The sequence below is a fragment of the Capra hircus genome, chromosome 24 (genome assembly GCF_001704415.2).
Source record: "Capra hircus breed San Clemente chromosome 24, ASM170441v1, whole genome shotgun sequence".
In the NCBI taxonomy this organism is placed as follows: domain Eukaryota; kingdom Metazoa; phylum Chordata; class Mammalia; order Artiodactyla; family Bovidae; genus Capra; species Capra hircus.
The window spans coordinates 46,920,301-46,944,210 of NC_030831.1; the positions used below are offsets into that span (position 1 = coordinate 46,920,301).

General features: G+C 41.3%; 1 protein-coding gene across 1 annotated transcript; it reads left to right on the top strand.

The window, feature by feature from the left end:
* LOC108633247 (60S ribosomal protein L10-like) lies at window positions 15,772–16,160 on the top strand. Its single transcript, XM_005697180.3, has one exon. The coding sequence runs from the start codon at window positions 15,787–15,789 to the stop codon at window positions 16,126–16,128; it is 342 nt and encodes a 113-aa protein (XP_005697237.2). The 5' UTR covers window positions 15,772–15,786; the 3' UTR covers window positions 16,129–16,160.

Sequence of the window (23,910 nt, forward strand, 5' to 3'; positions counted from 1 at the left end):
TTATCCCCACCTGTCTAGCTACTTGGCCTGAGGTGTCCCAGTACTGGTGCTTACAGGCTTGTGGGTGAGGCCAGTCTCAATGCTAGCAAGCTCCAGGGAGGATTCTGGAATGGCACTAGTCAGCAACAGTGTCCTTGTGATAGAATGAGATTCCAGTAACGGCTGCTACCAGCGTCTGTGTCTACGAGGTGAACTCCCATGTCTTCCTGCCTCTCCAGGAGGCTCTCAGAGATCACCGGGGAGGTCTGACCCAGGCTTCTTTCAAATTATTGCTTCTGCCCTGGATCCCAGCACATATGGGATTTTGTGTGCACAAAGGAAAAAAAAAAATAGAGGTGAGGTCTCTATTTTCCGCAGCCCTCTGGCTCTCTTGAAAGTAAGCCCCATTGGCCTTCAAAGCCAAACATTCTAAGGGCTCATCTTCTTGGTGCAGGACTCCCAGGCTAAAGATCATGATGTGGAGCTTGAACCCCTTACTCCTTGTGGAAAACCACAGCAGTTGTAATTATCCCCCCATTTGTGGGCTGCCCACCCATGGATATGGGTCTTGACTGTACAGCATCTCCACTCCTCAGCCTGTCTCATTGTGGCTCCTTCTTTTCTGTCTTTAGTTATAGAAAACATTTCCTGCTCTTCTTCTGGTCTCATCAATAGTTGCTTTGTAAGTAGTTGTAATTTTGGTGTGCCCATGGGAGGAGGTGGGTGCAGGGTCTTCCTCCTCCACCATTTTGGCCATTCGCCTTTAGTTTTAATGACACTGACTTGTTCAAGAAGCCATGTCAATCGTCCTGCAGAACATCTCCCTTTCTGTAGTTGTCTGATTGTTTCCTCGAGGTTTCACCTGCTGTTTTATGCCTGGTCAGACTGTGATGTCACCTTACCAGGATGGCAGTCTGATCTTTCCATCATGCAGCTATGTTGCAACTAGAAAGTAGTCTGTCTGAGCATGAGCTTTTGACAAGAACATAAACCTTGTGATTCCATAATCTGGTTCTGTGTTTATAACAATGGCATGGCATAGAAAGTCCTCTGTATTTCAATAGGCTTTATACTTCCCTGAAATCCCCAATTTTATAACCAGTTCATACTCAGGATTGACTGTACATGCCTCCCTTCATGGAACACTGTTCCTGAGCATAACTGACCGGTTCTGATTTTTTATTAAGTATAGTAAATGCCTTTCTTGGATCTGTAGACACCACTTTTGGTAGTTCTAGTGCTTTATCAAGTTGAGCAGCATTTGAAAGTTGGGAAGTTTCCTGGTAGAAACAGGAGGTAATCAGGAAACAAACAAAAAACAAATTAGAACTTATGGGTGTATATATTCAAGCTTTTAAGTGAATCTTAGATGCAAAGACTGTAAAAGAGAACTATAATAAAAACATTTGAAAGAAGAAATGTGTCCTTTTTAACTGTTTGTTTTTGAGATGGAAAGCTTAATGCAAAATTTGGATCTTATTACAGAAATTGAAACGAGCTCATGCAAATTAATCTCCATTGCACCCGTAAAAAAGAAATTAAAAGCACTAATGCTGCTTGTAGTGTATATACAGTAACATTTCCTAAATATCTTCTGGGTCTAAAGCTAGGAATGATATTCAATGCTTCCTTTTCCTCAGGCTACAGTATCATAGGATTCAATTTTGAATCTGATAATGGAGGCACTTTTGTTGCACAATAGCCCACAAAGGAAATGAAGGAAGTAGAAAACAGGCAGATTATTGAAGCAGAGACAAAGGAGACGCCTCGGTTAGATGCTCAGTTCTGGGCTTCCTTTCTTTGGTAGACAGAAATTAATTGAGCATCTAATTGTGTCCATTTCGGGGGCACGTTACCTTTTACAGTTTAAATCGACCATTGGTGGTGGCCCTATTCTTAGTCTTTTAATCCAGAAGACAGTTTTCTATGTTCATTTGAATGACATGAGTAGAAGATGTTACAGATCTGGCAAACTTTATACTTTTAATTAACAAATTTATAAGATGACATTCTGTGTTTCAAGTAATTACATATCTTAAATAGTTAATACCAGGTATTTCCATAGAGTTTTCTTAGCTCTCTTTTCTGCTGTTAACAAATTCTGAATTTCCATCAAACTTATCTCATAGAAAAAGTAGTGATTTTATTTTAAGGCCTGGGTACCTCAAGTATAAGCTGTTTCACAATCTGCATAGAAAGAAAGCCATTTTTGAAGCAACCCCATGATCAAAGAATTCTAAGTTACTGAGCCACAGCGTGTCCTTAAGTCCCCATTATCTGCTGTAGAGAGCGAGACTGCTTGCCAGACTTAGTGATTCCAGCCGTAAAACCCTAGAAATACTCTTGACTGGAGTTGAGACGCTGCCGTTTTCCAGGACTCTAGTAAAACTTTGCTCAAGCATCTCTGACAGGTCGTTTATAGTCTTGTCAAGAATATGGTCAACATTGCTCAGATCAGCTCAGGATCCGGAAGTCCCGCCATTCCAAGAGTTAGAGCTTTGCCTTCCCATTCATCTTGGTATACCAGGATTTCACTAGGTCAGTGATTCACTGATTAAGTGACTCTGCAGGGATTCTAAAAGGAATTTGAAGGAAATTATTCCAACAAATCCTTCAGCTCATTTGGTGAGGGCAGCTGTGAAACCCAAGGCGCTCCATATGTGTGTGGATAATTGGATCCCTAGATTTCTATGCCTTAGTGTATATGTACATGAAAGGCATCTGTATATTCGGTGTATAGGCATGCGAGGTCAGGGGGACAGGGAGTGGGAAGTGTAGTGTGGAGGAGGAGATGCCTGTGGGTGCCTTTGGCTGGATCTTTCCCTCCTAGTGAATGGAACGCCCAAGGCCAGCATCAGTGTCAGGACATTTCCCACTCCCGTACCTACTGATGCAGAAGAGGGGAGGGACCCTGATATCAGAGTGGCTCATCTGCCAAGGCGATGATGGAATTCCTTAGCATAGAAATTTTTTGATCTGTGAACAGTAGAATCCAGCCTATTGGGTTTCCTTGCTTTGTACTTGCCAAAGTATTAAACAATTCAGAACCTCTGGATAAAAAGAAAAAAAATGGAGTTGCTGTACCCTCATCCCATTCCTCTACCCAGAGGTACTACATAGCTAAGTTTTTCACCAAATCAGAGAAATACACATCCACACTCTTTCACTCAGAGAGAAAGAAAGGAAAAAAAATATTAGATATGTAGATACCTTTTCACCTTACATATGTCTTGGGCTTCCCTGGTAGCTCAGACAGTAAAGCGTCTGCATGCAATGCGGGAGACCCAGGTTCGATCCCTGGGTCAGGAAGAGACCCTGAAGAAGGAAATGACAACCCACTCCAGTACTCTTGCCTGGAAAATAGGCTATGGTCCTTGAGGTTGCAAAAAGTCAGGCATGACTGAGTGACTTCACTTTCATTTTCACTACGTATGTCTTAGAATTAGGTAGATCTGCATTTGCTTACATACAGAGATGTTCAAGACATATTATTAAATGGGGGGAAAAGGCAAGATGCCAAACAGTATACACAAAATGGTTCCATTTTTGCAAATTTAGAAGAGTATTTGCAAAAATGGAATCATTGATATATTGATATATGTATTGATATATTCAGAACAATTACATGAGAAATTAGCAATAGTGGTTGGGTGGAAAGCTAAACGTTTCCTTTTAAACTTTTTGTATTAATCGAAGTTTTTCTTTGTCCAGTTTAAACATTACCTTTATATTTTAAAAAGTTATTTATTTATTTTTGGCTGCGTTGAGTCCTCGTTGCTGCACGAAGCCTTTCTCTAGTTGAGGCAAGTGGGGACTACTCTTCGTTGAGGTGAGAGAGCTTCTCATTTCAGATTCTCTTGTTGCAGAGCACAAGCTCTAGGGCATGGCTTCAGCAGCTGTGGTGTCCCACAGTATGTGGGATCTTCCTGGACCAGGGATCGAACCTGTGTGCCCTGGGCTGGCAGGCAGATTCTTAACCACTGTACCACTGGGGAAGTCCAAACACTACCTTTAATTCAAACTTTCTTTCTACTTGGGAGGGGACAGACAGTAAGTGGGTGGGGAGAAAACACTATGTGGGTGGGGAGAAAACACTATGTCTTCAAAATCTTTCCTTGTCACTGTATATAGATCTACTTTGTTCTTTGTATTGGGGCATAGTAATCCTTGGTAAGCCTGTAGCATGATTTATTTAACCTCTAATGGACATTTTCTGTGTGTGTGTGTGTGTGTGTGTGTGCGCGCGTGCGCATGCTCCATCATGTCCGACTCTGTGTGACCCCATGGACTGTAACTTGCCAGGCTCCTCTGCCCATGGAATTTTCTAGGCTAGAATACTGCAGCAGGTTGTCATTTCCTACTCCAGGGGCTCTTCCTGACCCAGGGATCGGCCCTAAATCTTTTGTATCTCCTGCATTGGCAGGTGGATTCTTTACCACTAGTGTTTTAGATATTTCTAATTTCAGAGGAGGATGTGCATAATGCTTTATTAAATATCCTTGAACATTAATTATTTTGCACATGTGAACCATTTCTGTAATATAGTGTAATTGATCTTGCATAAATGGTGAGGTGTGGAATTGTGAGTTGGTGGGCATGTGTTTCATGTCGCTCTGTAAAAATGTTGTACTAGTTTATATTCCTACAAACTGTATCTGAGTACATATTCTTTCATAGCTTGCCTGCTCTGAATATTAGCTGGGTAAAATCTTTAAAATTTCTGCATTAAAAAATTTTGAGACTCTTTTCGAAAGAAGCTAATATTTTTGTCCAGATACACTGAAGAAATATTAATAATACTTAAGGTGGTTTCTTAAATTTTCTGTGCACAGCAAGCTTTTTGATACAACCAAAAAGAAAACATATGAAGGGAATATCTGCTTAGATGATTTTGTGTGTTCTTTTCTTTCTGGGGACTCTATCCTGTAGTCACTTTGACTCAGCAAGTTTGTTACAGCCAGTTCATCAGAACAAGTAAACGAGCATCATTGCCACATTCTAAGATATGACCCGGCTCTGCCATCCAGGCAGTAAGGACACCCTCATAATCATGTGGGTGATAAGCAGCCTCCCATTTCCATTTTGAGTAACTTCAGAATATTACATGAAATCATTTGTATTTCCAGTCATATCATTTATTTTATATTACTAAAACAATTACTCAAATTATTTACATTCATTTTAGCCTTTTTCTCCCTACCTCTCCCTGTTTTTATGTATTTTAAGACAGCTTTGTTGAGATATAATTCATATACCATGCAACTCACCCATTTTAAATGTACAGTTCTATGGCTTTTAAGGACAGAGGGTGACGGCTAAGGGGTGCAGAGTTTCTTTGGGGAGTAATGAAGATATTTTAAGATTATTATAGTGTTCGTGGTATAAATCTGTAAATAAACATGGGCTCTACCCAGGTGAGCACCTTTAGGAAATTCAGGGCTACCAGCCAAAGCCAGAGCAGTGCGTGTCATACTGAGGAGCACAAGGAAAACACCCGTCTTTTCTAAGCATCTTAGTCATAAGAGAACACGAGTGCGTGTTTAGATTAGGAAGAAGCTCGTACTTCCAGAGTGGAGCAAGGAGGGACTCTGAACTCTATGAACAAAGTAACTAATAGCTGTTGAGTTGCCACCAAACACTGACCCCGATGCTGGCAGACACCTACAGTTTTGCAAAACACTGCCCAGGTAGACATGGTCACAGTTAGTGTCCGGTGCAGTCCCTCTGGGGATGTCTGTGGCTTTCACGGCTCTTTAATTCAGATCCTTTTGTTCTCAAAAACCGTTGCTTACAAATGAAACAGACGAGCTTCAGGTACAGCAGGACTGTGACTTTTCTGGAGCTAAAGGCATAATCCCCTACGAGATACACTTCTCCCGGTGCAGCAGAGTGACTAATTAACTGAGGCCTGGCCAGTAGTTGCTCTGAAATGGTCACTAAAATTGTGAGATTCAGTTTGAGGACCTGTCAGGGACACCGTTTGTTACTAATGTGAGGTCAGCCAAGAGTTACTGGTAACCACAGTTGTTTGATTTTGGCAAATTTGGCACACCATTTTTGACAAATTAAAACAGCAATTTCTCTTTGGTCTCGTGAATCTGCAGGGGTGGGAATGGACATTGATGAGTCGGGGTTAATGCAGGGGAGGAATTGATGGAGGGAAGGTCACTGGCCTGGGAGCCAGAGACCTAGGTTCTGAGTCAAACCTTCAGGTGTGAGTTTGAGAATGTGGAGATTTAGAAACGTATTCCGTCAATCTTGCTTGTTTAACATGCAGTTTTAGTTTTTATTTTGCAAGCTTGATTTGAACTGAATTTTATGCTGATCATCTTTATTCTGTAAACAGTCCTTCGGAACTACCCAAATTTCATGAAAGGACCCCAGTGCTGGGGAGGATCAAGTGCAAGAAGAGAAGAGGGACAGAGGATGAAATGGTTGGATGGCATCACCGACTTGACTTAAGTCTGAGTGAAGGACAAGGAAGACTGGCGTACTCTAGTCTGTGGGCTCTCCAAGAGTCAAATACGATTTAGCCACTGAAGAGCAAAATTCAGGAAGTGCTTCCCCTCCTCATACACTAGATGGCACTATAGGTGAGGCAAATTGATTTACCAAAAAAGAGCCTTGGATAACCAAGACTAATTTTGATAACATTAGAAAAGCTTAGCACTACAGGATACTTCTATTTTCTGGGAAACAGAAGTTACCTTGAGAAGCCTTAAGATAGCAACCCTCTAAGACACTAAAATTATGCCCACAGACTAGAAAGCAGTGGAAGCAGATAATTGAATGAAGATATTATGAAATAGCTGCATTATAGCTAAGCTCTTACTTTGATATGAACTTTTTTTGGCGGGGGGGAGAAATTACATACTGTGAAATAAAAGTAGTCACAAGAAGAAATAAATGTGAATTCTATTCACATAATGTTAAAAAATATGAAAACCTAAACCTACAGTCTGTTATACAGAGTGAAGTAAAGAGAAAAACAAATATATATATTAAGTTAGCTACTTAATCGTGTCCGACTCTTTGTGACCCCATGGACTGTAGCCCGTCAGGCTCCTCTGTCCATGGAATTCTCCAGGCAAGAATACTGGAGTGGGTTGCCATTCCCTTCTCCAGCGGATCTTCCCAACCCAGGGATCGAACCCAGGTCTCCTGCACTGCAGGCAGACTCTTTACTGACAGAGCCAGCAGGAAAGCCAAAAATATTTACTCGTGATCACATTTTAATGAACTGAAGAGTCTATTATTAAGAGATAAATAACATTGTGTGATACGTTCTGTTTTTAATTTAACTTGTGTGTGTGTGTTAGTCCCTCAGTCATATCTGACTCTTTGCGACCCCACAAACTAACCTGCCAGGCTTCTCTGTCCATGGAATTCTCCAGGCATGTATATACAGTATATATATATGTACGCTATCTAAACGACATATTCTAGAAGAATAGAACTGATGAACCCATCTCCAGGGAAGAAATGGAGACACAGACCTAGAGAACGGACTTACGGACCCAGCTAGGATGGAGAGGCTAGGAGAAATTGAGAAAGTAACATTGGCATGTGTTCACCATCATATGTGAGATAGATAACTAGCAGGAAACTGCTCTATAACACACAGAGCCCAGCCTGGTGCTCTGTGACGACCTCAAGGGGGTGGAATAGGGAGAGAGAGAGGTTTTATAGAGGGGAGATGTGTAAAATTATGACTGATTCATATTGATGTACAGCAGCAACCACCACAACATTGTAAAGCAATTCTCCTCCAATAGAAAAGTGAATTATCCTCCAAGAAAAGCAATTATCCTCCAATAAAAAAGCCCTTCCTTGTTAGTATAGTGGTGAGTATCTGTACCTGTCATGTGGGAGACAGGGGTTTGATTCCCCGACAGGGAGGCTGTATACATTTGAAGGACTTCCCTGTAACTCAAACAGTAAAGAATCTGCCTGCAATGCAGGAGACCAGTGTTTGATCCCTGGGTTGGGAAGATCCTCTGGAGAAGGGAATGGCAATCCACTCCAGTCTTCTTGCCTGGAGAATTCCATGGACAGAGAAGGCTGGCGGGTTAGTTTGTGGGGTCGCAAAGAGTCAGACATGACTGAGGGACTAACACACACATGAAAGTTAAAAGAAGAATGTGTCACACAGTGTTTATTCATTCTCTTATTAATAGACTCTTCAGTTCTTTAAAATGTGATCATGAGTAAATATTTTTGAATATTAAAAAATGTGAAAACTATCTACAGTGTTTTTTTAAGGATATATGGTAGGTTTCCCTAATAGCTCAGTTGGTAAAGAATCCTGCAGTGCAGAAGACCCTGGTTCGATTCCTGGGTCAGGAAGATCCCCTGGAGAAGGGAAAGGCTACCCACTCCAGTATTCTGGCCTGGGGAATTCCATGGACTGTATAGTCCACCGGGTCACAGAGTCGGACACAACTGAGCGACCTTCACTTTCACATAGTTGGTAAAACCAGAAAGAAAAAGGGAATGCTGAGCGTAAAAATTGGGATGGAAGTTACCTCTAGTGGGAGGAGGGGAAACGTCTGAAAGGAACAGTGAGGGGGTTTCTAAGACACAGAATGTGTTCTGGGCTTTAACCAGGGTGAAGCCTGTTATTATTATTATTAAAAAGGAATGGATGTTTTATACTCTTCTATATGAATTATATATTTCATAATAACAGATAAAAGAGTAGCAAAGATTACTGTAATTCCCTTCTTGATTCTTTATCTTGCCTTGGTAAGTTGCTTTCCAGTTTTTTAACTCACCCTGATGCTACAGATTTCTTCAGGGACAGAGGGGGAGATGTACCCAGGGCCATTTTTAAAGAGTGGCCTGTCATCTGCTTTTAAAACTCTCTTAATGTTATCAGATCTATCCCTGACGGCAAATTTGGACTTTAGAAACAGTCAAAGCTGCTAATAAAGGGTGTTCTTAAATTTGGTGAGGCCCAGCTTCAAACAAGAGGACTCTCCCACAGCTGAGGGGTGATTAAGTTTGGATGCTTTCTGTGCAGTCATTAAAACTTTTAATAACTGGGAAAATATTTACAAAGTATTTTTAAGGAAAAAGACACAGCTAATCAAAACACACGAGAAGCCTATTTTGTAAGAAGATGGAAAGAATGTAACCAAAATATCTTATTTTTTTTCTTGTGCATTTACGCATTGTTCCACTTTTCTACAGGGCCACATATTATTTTTGTAAATGTGGGCTAGGGGAGGATGAAGTGAAGTGAAGTCGCTTAGTCGTGTCCGACTCCTTGCTACCCTCTGGACTGCAGCCCACCAGGCTCCACCGTCCATGGGATTTTCCAGGCAAGAGTACTGGAGTGGGTTGCCATTTCCTTCTCCAGGGGATCTTCCTGACCCAGGGATCAAACTCAGGTCTCCTGCATTGCAGGCAGATGCTTTACCATCTGAGCTAACAGGGATGAATCTACATTGAAGATGATTTTAAAAGAAGAGTTTCAGAAATGTTTTGAGCAATGGAATAAAAGCGTGACCTACTAAGGTGACTATTTTGAAGGGTGACTCAGTTTAAATATATTGAGTTGGCCAAAAATTTCCTTCAATTTTAAAGTAAAAATAAAAGACATATTTTTCATTTTCACCAGGAACTTTATTGAACAATGTACTCACCATTTTCTTCCACTACCTTCTGGCATTTTCCAGACAACTTCATAATTCCATAGTCCCAAAACTTTCTCTTTTTGAGCAAAGAACTCTTCTAGGCACTTTTTACAGTTCTAGGGAATTGAATTTTTTTCCATTAAGAGAATTTTGTAAAGACCAAAATAAATGGAAATCCAAAGGTACAATGTCAGGTGAATACATTGGATGAATCAGAACTTCCCAGCCAAGCTCTAGTAGTTTTTGCCTGGTCATGAGAGAAATATGTGGTCTTTTGTTATCTTGATGGAAGATTATGTGTTTTCTGTTGACTGATGCTGGACACTTTTTGTTGAGAGCTGCTTTCAGTTGGTCTAATTGGGAGCAGTACTTGTTGGAGTTAATTGTTAGGTTTTTGACAAGGAGCTCTTAATAAAGGACTTCCTTCCGATCCCACCATATACACAACAGCACCTTCTTTGGTTGAAGACTGACCTTTGGTATGGTAGAGGGTGGTTCATTTCGCTTGCCCCATGATCTCTTCCGTTCTGCATTATTGTACAGTATCCGCTTTTCATTGCCCGTCACAGTTTGTTTTTTTAAATGGACAGTTTTCATTACATTTAAGTAGAGAATCACATGCAGAAATATGGGCAAGAAGGTTTTTTTTTCCACTTGACTTATGTGGAACCCAGTCATCAAAGTGATTAACATAACCAAGCTGGTGCAAATTATTTTCATTGCTTGATTTGGATATTTTGAGTATATCCGCTGTCTCCTGTATGATATAACATTGATAGTTCACAGTTAATGTCTTGATTTGCTCTCTATCAAGTTCAACTGGTCTACTTGACTGTGGAGCATTGTCTAGCAAAAAACTCCACAAAGCACCTTTGACATGTTTTTTCACCTTCTCCAAACACTTCAAAAATCTTTTTTTATTTATTTCAGTTGAGTTTTTACCTTTCTCAAAATAATAAAGCATAACATGCTAAAAATGTTGCTTTTTTCATACATCTTCAATATTAAAATAGCTACACAAAAATTCACCAATTTTGATGCTTTTTTTAAAAAATTGCGCACTGATATGACTGCTGTTAAAATAGTCTGACAAAATTGTTTCCAATGAAGTTAAAGATGACTGAGTGCTATTTAGATCCAGTTTACAGAAAAAAAAAGAATGAACTTTTGGCCAACCCAGTATTATGATATATTTGTTTAAAAATCAATTCATATTAAAAAAAAAGATTTTTTTTTTAAAGAGCAAATTTGGTTTCACAGCAAAATTGAGTGGAAAGTTCAGAGAATTTGCGTATATCTCCCACTTCACATGTCCACAACTCCCGCATCATCAATACCTTGCATCAGATGAATCTACATTGACGCATCTTTATCACTCAGAGTACATAGTTTGCATTGCATTAAAAGTCACTTTGGTGCACACCCTATCGGTTTTGACAGCGTGGCTACCTTGATAGTGTCATGTAGAATAGTTCACTGCTCTGAAAGCCTCTGTGTTCTGTCTCCCCGTCTCTCCCCACTGATCTTCTTATTGTCTTCATAGTTTTGCTTTTTTTCCAGAATGTCACATAGGTGAAATCATACAGTATGAAACTGTTGATATAAATAATCAATAAACAACCTATAACAGGAATGTTGTGAAGTGTTAGTTGCTCAGTCGTGTCCAACTCTTTGCGACCCCATGGACTGTAGATTGCTGTAGGCAAGAATGCATGTAGGTAAGAATGCTGGAGTGGATTGCCATTTCCTTCTCTAGGGGATCTTCCCAACTCAGGGATCGAATCCTGGTCTCCTGCATTGCAGGCAGATTTTCTACTGTCTGAGCCACCTGGCCAATCCCATAATAAGAGTAGAGAATGTTTATTTGAGCCAAGCCAGGGACTATAGCCTGGGAGACACAGATTCAAGAAGCATTTGAATTATATTCTGCAGGATCAAAATGGGGCAGGCTTTTAAAGGCAAAAACTGGAAGGTTACAGCTTTATCAAGAATTATAACTGGAGCTGGCAAGAAGTAACTGTGCTTGTGGAGGAAGGATTGGTTGGGGTCCACATGGTTGCAGCTGCTAGCAGATACTGGTGTGAGGATAGCTAGTGGTGGTGTTGAGTCTTATACTGTTCAGAAACTCAAGTTCTTAGTAATGTAGAACCTGTCTGAAACCACATTCACAATGGCCACCAGGCTCCATTTTGGATGCTTGAACCACAGTTACTCCATTCTGATTTTTAAAAGCATTCTTTTCTTTAATGGTTAAAGCAGATGTACAATTTATATTTGATAGGCTACAGACTGGCTATTCTAGACTAAGTCAAATCACGTGTTAGTCAGAGTGACTTCTCTGTAACTCAGTATTTGAAAGTTTCTTCCATTGTTACCTTTTCAGATTGGCTTCTTTCACTTGGTAATATGCATGTTTCCTTCATGCCTTTTAATGGCTTGGTATTTTTTTTTAAGTACTGATAATCCATTGTGTAGATGTACTGCACTTTATTGATTCACACACTGAAAGGGTATTTTAATTGTTTCTGGCAATGAATAAAGCTGCATCAGCAGCTTCAGAGTGAAAGTTTGTGTGTAGATGTGTTTTTAACTCTTTGGAGTAAATTCCAAGGAGCATGACAGCTGGATCATATGGTAAGTGTATGTTTAGTTTTGTAAGAAACCACCAAACTGTCTTCCAAAGTGGCTGTACCATTCTGCATTCCCACCATCGGTGAATGAGAGTTCCCATGGCTCTACATCTTCCTCAGTATTAGTGGTGTTAGTGTTTTGGATTTTCACCATTCTCATAGGTGTGCAGTGCTATCTTGTTTTGATTTGCCACTCCTTGATGACATATGTTGTTGAGCATCTTTTCATATATTTGTTTAGACCATCTGTATATTTTCTTTTGTGAGGTGTTTGTTCATTTTTTTTTTTTTGCCCATTTTCAATTGTATTTTTTGTTTTCTTATTGTTGAATTTTAGGAGCTCTTTGTATATTTTGAATAATAGTTCTTTATCAAATGTGTCATTTGTAAATATTTTCTCCCAGTTTAAATCACTACTTTTTGTGTTAAATATTTTATTACTTCAAGGATTATAATTTTCCTTTAATCTCCTTTTCTCTTAGACTTCTGGGGACTTTTGCTTTATTTATTTTACCCTGAATTCAAAGAAAAAAGTTTAACTAAAAAAATAACAATAAAATGTGTATAAACTGGGTGATAAAATGCAAATTTATATTTTTAGAAAGCAATAATTATCTTTGAATGGCAGAAAACAAATTTTGGTTAAAAAGGTAGTACTTACTATGATTCCTTCACAAGGTCTTTGAAACACAAGTTGCTTCATTTTCTGTATTTTCTGGCAATCTGAATAAAAACTTGTCACCTTAAGCAACAAAATTTTATTTGAATCATTTTGGGTGAATATCTTTATAAAATAGTGTTTTACCTGCCTACATAAACAGCAAATATTGAGCATAACTGACTTTGAATCATAAGAGAATGCTGCTGCTGCTAAGTCACTTCAGTTGTGTCCGACTCTGTGCAACCCCATAGATGGCAGCCCACCAAACTCCCCTGTCCCTGGGGTTCTCCAGGTAAGAACACTGGAGTGGGTTGCCATTTCCTTCTCCAATGCATGAAAGTGAAAAGTGAAAGGGAAGTCGCTTAGTCGTGTCTGACTCTTCACGACCCCGTGGACTGCAGCCCATCAGGCTCCTCCGTCCATGGGATCTTCCAGGCAAGAGTACTGGAGTGGGGTGCCATTGCCTTCTCCGAATCATAAGAGAATAGTGTATTCAAAAAACAAGAACAAGATGTTTTGGAAAAGGAACATCAGAGCATAAGAACAAGCTCTTGAAAATTAAAAATGTTATTGTCTAAATAAATTCTGTAGAATAGTTTGAAAACAAGGCAAAGGAAATTGCCCAGAGAATAGAAAAGAAAAAAGAGACCAAACAATGGGACACTATAGGGGAAAAAAAAAGTCATGTAAGACATGCATACAGGTATTTAAAAATCAAATAGTGCTACATTTTATCCCTTTTTAAGTTTCTTTTTCATTGTGATAAAATACACATTACATAAATTTTACCGTTTTTGACGGTTTTTTAAAAGGTTTATTTGTTTATTTTTGGTGATACTGGGTCCTCATTGCTGCATGTGGGCTTTCTTCAGTTGCAGCAAGTGGGAGCTACTCTTGAGGTGTGTGGGCTTCTCACTGCAGTGGCCTCCCCTGTGCAGACCACAGGTTTCCGTAGTTGCAGGTCGTGGGCTCTGGAGCATAGGCTCAATAGTCAAGGTGCGAAGGCTTAGAAGTCCCATGGCATGTGGGATCTTCTCAGACCAGGGGTCGAGCCCATGTCCCCTGCTTTGGCAGGCGGATTCTTAACCACCAAACCACCGGGAAAGCACAGGCACGTGGAGATGTGGTTGAGAATTTGCATGGCTAAAAGTGTCTTTGTTCTATTTAAAAATGTGATCCTTTGAAAAGGCATAACCTTCTTACTCCTGATCCTTTGAAGGTAAAGGATCTTTGCTTCCCAGGAAACTTAGAATCTTTTTAACTCTGGTGTTCTGAAATTACACAACTTTGTTTATGTCAGCCTTTTTCCATTCGCTGTGCTTGCCGTTGTCAAACCAGACATTCTCATGCTTCCATTCTAAAATAAAATGTCTTTTATTATTTCTTTGATAAATTATTCCTCTATGCTTTCTCTAGTTTATTTTTAAGAACCTGTATTAACGGGGCATAACCTGGATTGATTTTTTAAGATTTTTTTCCCCTATAGTGTCCCATTTTTTGGTCTTTAAAAAAAAAATATTTTCTGAGCAGTTTTCTTGGCCTTGTCTTTAAACCATTCTACAGAATTTATTTAGACAATAATGTTTTTAACTTCCAAGAGCTTGTTCTTATTCTCTGTCCCTTTTTCAAAAGAGTTGGCTTAAGACTAAATATTAAAAAAACTAAGTTCATGGCATCTGGCCACATTACTGCATGGCAGATAGAAGGGGAAAAGGTGGAAGTAGTGAGAGATTTCCTCTTCTTGGGTTCCAAAATCACTGGGGACGGTGACTGCAGCCATGAAATCAGAAGACGATTGCTTCTTATCAGGAAAGAGATGACAAACCTAGATGGTGTGTTAAAAAGCAGAGACATTACTCTGCCAACAAAGATCCGGATAGTCAAGGCTATGGTCTTTCCCAGTGGTCACATATGGTCGTGAGAACTGGACCATAAAGATGGCAGACTGCCAAAGAATTGATGCCTTCGAACTATGGTGCTGGAGAAGACTCCTGAAAGTCCCTTGGACAGCAAGGGGATCAAACCAGGCAATCTTAAGGGAGATCAACCCTAAATATTCACTGGAAGGACTGATGCTGATGCTGAAGCTCCAGTATTTTGGTCATCTGATGTGAACATTGGGAAAGTACCTGATGCTGAGAAAGACTGAGGGCAGAGGAAGAGAGTGTCAGTGGATGAGATGGTTGGACGCATAACCAATGGAATAAACATGAACTTGGGCAAACTCTGGGAGATGGTGAGGCCTGGAGTGCTGCAGTCCATGGGGTCCCAAAGAGTCAGACACGGTTGGGCAACTGAACAACAACAATGCATGTTTCAATTTTATTACATTAATTTTTAGAAAGTTTGGATGAATGCCTGGAAAGTTTCTATGTGTCATTATCGTGTTTGTGCCTAGATTTTATGATATAATTTGGGCCACTCGTGCCTTTCTTGCTTTTATCCAGTTCTTACCTGTGTTCTCTTTAGATAAAGGTAAGCATTTTCAAATAAGGGAAGTATTAGTGAAAGTAAATGTTTTATGAATACATTTTAAGGGAATGTGAGATACCAGATAATGTAATTAATACTGCTAATGCACATTAATACTATGAATAAAAGTACAGCTTCATTCAGTTTGAATAAGGGTATTGTTTTTGGGATATGTCCCTTTTATGGCCCCTGCTACTCAAGAGGATATTCTATTTGCAGCCAGTTAAGCCGACTGTGCTCTTTTCCCCATGGGGGCCCAGTGTGCAATGGCTGCAAATAGCAGGCTCCTTGGTAGTGTATGCAACCTGTTGCCTGTACAGGTTGCCCTAAGGGACCTTGGAGACAACTCTTCCTAGTGGGTATTCATGACTGGCCTGCTGTTTCCCAATCTAGACTCCAGACAGGTATGCGAGGTGCCTTTGGAAAGCCCCAGGGCACAGTGGCCAGGGTCCACATTGGCCAGGTCATAATGTCCATCCGCACCAAGCTGCAGAACAAGGAACATGTGATTGAAGCCCTCCGACGGGCCAAGTTCAAGTTCCCTGGCCGCCAGAAGATCTACATCTCTAAGAAGTGGGGATTTACCAAATTCAACGCGGATGAATTTGAGAACATGGTGGCAGAAAAGCGACTCATCCCTGATGGCTGTGGGGTCAAATACATCCCTAATCGTGGTCCCCTGGCAAATGGCGGGTCCTGCACTCATGAGCATCAGCGCTGTCCCCTCCTTAATCATGCTCACCAATAAATGCTATTTCCTGTCAAAAAAAAAAAAAAAAAGAGGATATTCTAAATGCCCGGAGTGGTGGTGGGGGGGTTCTCCTGAGCGGTTTGTTTGAACTTATCTCCACAATTAAAAAAAAAATTTATATATTTTTAATTGAAGGAGAATTGATTTACAATAGTGTGTTGTTGCTGCTGCTGCTGCTGCTAAATTGCTTCAGTCGTGTCCAACTCTGTGTGACCCCATAGACGGCAGCCCAGCAGGCTCCCCTGTCCCTGGGATTCTCCAGGCAAGAACACTGGAGTGAGTTGCCATTTCCTTCTCACATCATCTCCATGTTTGTGCAGGGTCTGGGTGGGATCCTTGGTGAATTTAGGGGCTTCCCTGGTGGCTTAGTGGTAAAGAATCTGCTTGCCAATTCAGGAGATGCAGGTTTGATCCCTCAGTCTCAAATATCCCCTGAAGAAGGAAGTAGCAACCCACTCCAGTATTTTTGCCTGGGAAATCTCATGGACAGAGGAGCCCGGCAAACTACAGTCCATAAGACTGCAAAAGAGTTTATCTTTTAACATCACTTTCCTTCACCTGGTCCAAATAAATGTGTATATATTTGTTCCTTTAGTGATAAGCAATAAAATGCCAATTAGTTTGGCAGTAAGAAGTGAACTAGTCAAGTGCAATCCCAATTGAGATCATTGTACCTTCAGTTTACAATTGAGAAGGCAGCTCTGAGAAGAAAATTAACAATGGAAAAACAACTTTATATATCCTTAGAGACCCCAAACTACCTTGCAGGCTTTAAGTTATGCTTCTTGCTTTTGACAGGTTACAATTACCTTCAAGGGTTTACTGCTATACAAGGAGTGTTATATTTCATTGTCATCCCATCTGCATTTTCTTTTTTGTTCACAGTGCGAGATGAGGACAGAAGCACGACGAAAAAATCTTCTGATTTTGATTTTGCATTACTTAACACAAGAAGGGTATGTTACGTTACAGATATTTACAGAGATGATTCCTCTCTTTCTCTGACCTCTGCTTTTCCAGATACACACTTTTAAAAGCAATTAATAACTTTTTTTTAGAGCAGTTTTCGATTTACTGAAAAATTGAGCAGAAATTTCTGGTATATGGGCGAGAACTCCCATATATCAGCAATCCCCCGCCCTGCCTCGTGTCCCCTATTACAGCTTACATTGGTGTGTACATTTATTGCACTTGATGAGTCAATATTGATATATTATTACTAAAGTCTGTAGTTTATGTCAGAGTTCACTTTTGTGTCATATAGTTCTACAAGTTTTGACAAAGGCGTGATGTCACGTATCCACCCTTGTAGTATCGTACAGAACAGCTTCTCTGCTCTAAAAATCTCTTGTGCCCTACCTATCAATGTCCCAATCCCACCTCCAGCAACCTAGACACATTTTTATTTGTCTCATTTGTCTAGATATTTTTCACATTGTACATTTAAAAAAATTTTATTAACAAAGCTACCCAGTTCATGGGATACTTGCCCTTTCCCATTCAGGTTTGAAGATGGTGTAGGCCTTTTAATAAGACTTCTGAAGTCCCATTGCTGGCACACAAAGAAAACTTTCTTATTCCTCAGTTTTCCTTCTCTCAATATAAAGGTTTTGCATTTACCTGGATGACTTGTACTCAACTCTCTTTCCTGAGGAAATTGGGAAGCATTTGAGTTTGGCCACCTACCCTATTTGAAAATGTGAGAGCATTGTAGAAGGAAATGGCAACCCACTGCAGTACTGCTGCCTGGAGAATTCCATGGACAGAGGAGCCTGGCGGGCTACAGTCCATGGGGTCACATGACTGTGCAACTAGAAAAAAAATATGTGAGCACTTACAATGAAGACTGCTGGCATGCTGGGTGTTGGGAGAGGAAGAGAGACTACAGAGTATCTGAAGGCTCCTTTTTTACATTTATTTTTTATTTTATTTTGACTGGTGCACTGCATTGCATGTGGGATCTTAGTTCCCCAACAAGGGATCAAACCCTCGCCCCCTGCATTGGAAACTCGGAGTCTTAACCACTGGTCCACCAGGGAAGGCCCTGAAGGCTACTCTTTAGAGTTTCCTTTCCTTTTAATTTTCAGCCTGGAAGAAAATATCCAGGTTTCAGGGTTAGGGCTGAAAACATTTGCATTAGAGCAGTGGTTCTCAACCTGGAGAACCACTGAGAGGATATTTGGCAGCGTCTGGAGTCCTTCTGAGTGGTGTACTGGCATCGAGTGGGAAGAGGCTGGGATGCTGCTGAACGCCTTTCAGATGCACAGGACAACCCCAAATGTCAATCACGCCCTGATGGAGAAACCTTTCCTTAGAGCATAAAGAACCAGCCGGCTGCTGGTATTTTCCCAAAAGACTGAATGAGCATCTCTTCCTCCGATAAATGTCGTAGCTGTCCGTGAAATAGGAGATCTACTGTAGCTTAGAGTCTGGTAACCCTCGTGTTGAGGTAGGAAGGCAAGCTGGAAGGTAGGAGGTGGCTGGGACGGAAGTGAGAGCTGATGCTTGTTTCTCTGATCTGTGCCAGCAGCAGCTGTTTTAAATAAACAAATCTAGCGTCCTCCCATGGAGAAGGCAATGGCACCCCACTCCAGTACTCTTGCCTGGAAAATCCCATGGACGGAGGAGCCTGCAGTCCATGGGGTCGCTAAGAGTCAGACACGACTGAGTGACTTCACTTTCACTTTTCACTTTAATGCATTGGAGAAGGAAATGGCAACCCACTCCAGTGTTCTTGCCTGGAGAATCCCAGGGACGGGGAGCCTGGTGGGCTGCTGTCTATGGGGTCACACGGAGTCGGACACGACTGAAGTGCCTTAGCAGCAGCAGCACCCTACCAAGGGGAATGACCGACCGTTCTAGAAACCTTGAGGAATTTTTCTTTTAAGCTCTAAGGGAAGTAGTATTAGGGTCCCCCTTTTACATTTGAAGAAATTGAGGCTTAGGGGCATCTAGGAACTTACTGGAAGTCTCCTGGGTCTAAGTGGGGGCACTTTGCAGGCCTGTCTTGCCCCCAAAGTCTTCAGGGTCTGATTCCTCTGCTCTGGTGTGGAAGACTTGTTTTTGTTTGAGGATTACCTTAGGAAAATCAAAATGTATGTGTGGCCTATTTTTTGTTAAAAAAAAGATGGGTTTTTAAAGTCAGAAAATGAAATCTCTGCAACTTAGTGAAGCATTCTTTTCTTATTGAAAGATTTGACTTTTTATCGTGGAGGTTTTTTCTTTTTTTTTTGTCAAAATTTCAAAGGCATCCTTTTGGGTGATGGATTATAAAACAGCATTTTTGAAAAACTTTTTATCTTATATTGGAGTATAGCCAGTTAACAAAGTTGTGATAGTTTCAGATGAACATCAAAGGGGACTCAGCCTTCTGTTATACATATCTCCAATCTGCCCAAACTCCTCTCCCGTCCAGGGTACCACATAACACTGAGCAGAGTTCCATGTGCCAAACAGTAGTTCCTTGTTGGTTATCCATTTTAAATATAGCAGTGTGTACATGTCCATCCCAAACTCCCAAATTATCCCTCTCCCCCTCCCCCCAGCAACCATAAGTTCATTCACTAAGTCAACAACAGCATTTAAAAATTCTTTTTGTTTACTTATTTATTTCTGACTGCATTGGGTCTTCATTGCTTTAAGAGGGCTTTCTCTAGTTGCGGCAAGCAGGGGCTCCTCTTTGTTGTGGTTTGTGGGCTTTTCACGAAAGTGGCTTCTCGTGTTGCAGAGGAGGCTTCAGTCGTTGCCGTACACAGGCTCAGTATTTGTGGCCCACGGGCTTTGTTGCTCCATGGCATGTGGAATCTTCCCGGAGCAGGGATCAAACCTGAGTCCCCTGCATTGGCAGGCAGATTCTTATCCCACTGTGCCACCAGGGAAGTCCCAGCAATTTTTTTTTTTAACAGCACTTTTGAACAAACTTTGTTGCTGAGTAATATTTCTCCCCTGGACTGACCACATTATATCTTCAATTACAAAATGTGGCCTTTCTCATAATATCTTACATCAAAATTTTGGAAATGGCCTTTTTTCTCATGATGAACATGGTAAACATCGCTGCAGATGGTGACTGCAGCCATGAAATGAAAAGACGCTTACTCCTTGGAAGCAAAGTTATGACCAACCTAGACAGCATATTAAAACACAGAGACATTACTTTGCCAACAAAGGTCCGTCTAGTCAAAGCTATGTTTTTTCCAGTAGTCATGTATGGATGTGAGAGCTGGACTATAAAGAAAGCTGAGTGCCGAAGAATTGATGCTTTTCAACTGTGATGTTGGAGAAGACTCTTGAGAATTCCTTGGACTGCAAGGAGATCCAACCAGTCCATCGTAAAGGAGATCAGTCCTGAGTGTTCATTGGATGGACTGATGTTGAAGCTGAAACTCCAATACCCTGGCCACCTGAAGTGAAGAGCTGACTCATTTGAAAAGACCCTGATGCTGGGAAAGATTGAAAGCGGGAGGAGAAGGGGACGACAGAGGATGAGATGGTTGGATGGCATCACCGACTGGGTGATGGACATGAGTTTGGGTGGACTCTGGGAGTTGGTGATGGACAGGGGGGCTGGCGTGCTGCAGTTCATGGGGTTGCAAAGAGTCGGACACGACTGAGCGACTGAACTGAACTGAAACATAATGAACTGCATCATCTTTAACAAACATTTCTCAGTCCACTTACTTTGAAACACAGTTTTATCAGACACTTCTCTTTTTTGGTGTTGGGGTTTAACTTTTATTGAGAAAATGGCTCATCACCAGCCTCTGGCCAGAGAAATGAATCCCTGGCCCCCACACCTAGTTGGCAGGCAGACCAATCAGGTGACGCTCAACTGCTAAATCTCTGTGTCCCCACGTAGCAAGGGAGTGGACACCAGAGCCAGAGAAGAGCAGTCGACGAGCCAGGCAGTCTGCATGTGGGCAGTGGGTTGCTCTGCACTTTCCACCATTCACTGATGGAAAGCACTTCCAAGGGCAGCGTAGTGCCAAGTGTCTGCTCTAAAACCAGGGCTGGTCGTTGGTGTGGTAGGAAGGGCTTGCAGGATAGAAACACAGACTCAGGAGCCAATATTGTTGTTCAGTCGCCAAGTCATGTCCGACTCTTTGTCACTTATGGGCTGCAGCACACCAGGCTTCCCTGTCCTTCACTATCTCTGGAGTTTGCTCAAACTCATGTCCACTGAGTCAGTGATGCTATCCAACCATCTCATCCTCTGTCACTCCCTTCTCCTGATGCCCTCAATCTTTCCCAGCATCAGGGTCTTTTCCAGTCAGTCAGCTCTTCGCATCAGGTGGACAGAGTATTGGAGCTTCAGCTTCAGCATCAATCCTTCCAATGAATATTCAGGGTTTATTTCCTTTAGGAATGACTGGATTGACTGATTTGATCTCCTTGTGTCTCAAGAACCTTCTCCAGCACCACAATTCGAAAGCATCAGTTCTTCAGTGCTCAGCCTTTTTTATGATCCAACACTCACATGACGACTGAAAAAACTGTGGCTGTGACTATAGGACCTTTGTCAGCAAAGTGATGTCTGCTTTTTAATACTCTGTCTAGGTTTGTCATAGCTTGTTTGTCATAGCTTTTCTTCCAAGCAGCAAGCTTTTTTAATTTCCTGGCTTTAGTCACTGTCTGCAGTGATTTTGGAGCCCAAGAAAAGAAAATATGCACTGTTTCCACTTTTTCCCCATTTATTTGCCGTGAAGTGATGGGAGCGGATGACGTCATCTTTGGTTTTGGTTTTTTGAATGTTGACTTTTAAGCCAGCTTTGTCACTCTCCTCTTTTACCTTCATCAAGAGGCTCTGCCTTGATGCAGTAGCCAATCTGCCTTGGTTCAAATGCCCACTCTACTCTTTGCTAACCAGTGAACTTGGGCAATCTACTTACTTTCTTTGTCCCTCAGTTCCCTTGCTTGTAAAGTGGAAGATAATGAGTGTCAGGCACATGCTTTTATTATGAGGATTAAATATATGACATGCTTAGAGTAGCCCCTGACACCAAGTGAGCATATATGAGTCCTTGCTTACTTTTACTGTGGAGGAGGTACGAGCTGGATTTTATTCTTCTAATACACCACCTGGATCAGCAAAGGACTTAAAGCAGTTAAAAATGTGGGTTTGGCCCATTTTTCATTATCTTTTGATAAAAATCTCAGCTCCATTCAAAAAACTCTGAGCTAAATTACCTCAGGACAGTGTTTTCTAAGCGCCTGGAACTCTACAATAGTCATTCTGCAGAATGTTAATTGATATGACTCACATGAGCTTATGGTCAAGTAAGCTTGGCAAACATTGGGTTCAGTTCAGTTCAGTTCAGTCGCTCAGTCATGTCTGACTCTGCGACCCCATGAACTGCAGCATGCCAGGCCTCCCTGTCCATCACCACCTCCAGGAGTCCACCCAAACCCACATCCATTGAGTTGGTGATGCCATCCCAACTCTGTCGTCCCCTTCTCCTCCTGCCCTCAATCTTTCCCAGCATCAGGGTCTTTTCAAATGAGTCAGCTCTCACTTCAGGTGGCCAAAGTATTGGAGTTTCAGCTTCAACATCAGTCCTTCCAATGAACACCCAGGACTGATCTCCTTTAGGATGGACTGGTTGGATCTCCTTGCAGTCCAAGGGACTCTCAAGAGTCTTCTCCAACACCACAGTTCAAAAGCATCAGTTCTTTGGCGCTCAGCTTTCTTTATAGTCCAGCTCTCACATCCATACATGACTACTGGAAAAACCATAGCCTTGACTAGATGGACCTTTGTTGGCAGAGTAATATCTCTGCTTTTTAATATGCTGTCTAGGTTGGTCGTAACTTTTCTTCCAAGGAGTAAGCGTCTTTTCATTTCATGGCTGCAGTCACCATCTGCAGTGATTTTGGAGCCCCCCCAAAATAAAGTCTGACACTGTTTCCACTGTTTCCCCATCTATTTCCCATGAAGTGATGGGACCAGATGCCATGATCTTCGTTTTCTGAATGTTGAGCTTTAAGCCAACTTTTTCACTCTCCACTTTCACTTTCATCAAGAGGCTTTTTAGTTCCTCTTCACTTTCTGCCAGAAGGGTGGTGTCATCTGCATATCTGATATGTTATTGATATTTCTTCCGGCAATCTTTAGGGACTAGTTTTTCAAGGAACACTCTGAGAAATACTTCCTTCACAGATTCACTGACCCTTATAAACCTGGACTCACCTTATAAGATCCCAACATTATGAGCATTGTATTAATAGATGCTTGATAAGTGTTATTTGAACAACCATTGAGGAACTTACTAGCAGGTAGGTGGGTGAAATAATTGGAAAGAAAGACACAGCCATCCACACAGGTAATTACTGGTTTTTTTTTTTTTTGTATTCTAGAAACTGTATCAGAAAGGAGAACTGTGAAAACAAAAAGACCAAAGTCACACAGCTATCCTTTCTCCTGCAGGTGCTATTACGGCCTCAAGAATCGACTGTTTACAAAGCATGCGTTTCCCTTTTCTGCCACGAGATGGCCTCTTGCATCTGTAATTGATAGACGTTATGCTAAAGTTGATCATTTCCAGAGACCTGCTGGGAAAGGGAGAAATGAATGAATTATCAAGTTGAAAAATGTTTAAGGACATATTAGTGTCACGAAAGTAGACCTGCCTTTAACGAAGAGCTGAGAGGATTGATTTTTGTGTATTAAAATAAATAGAGAAAGCGTTGTAGGGAAGGCCACGTGAGCTGGTCTTGAAAGATGTATAAAATGTGGATAGACAGTTGTGATGGACAAGGATGATTTAGACAGGGGCACAGAGC

Coding starts and splice junctions, on each gene's coding strand:
- LOC108633247 (XM_005697180.3), top strand. CDS start 15,787: ATGCGAGGTGCCTTTGGAAAGCCCCAGGGCACAGTGGCCAGGGTCCAC.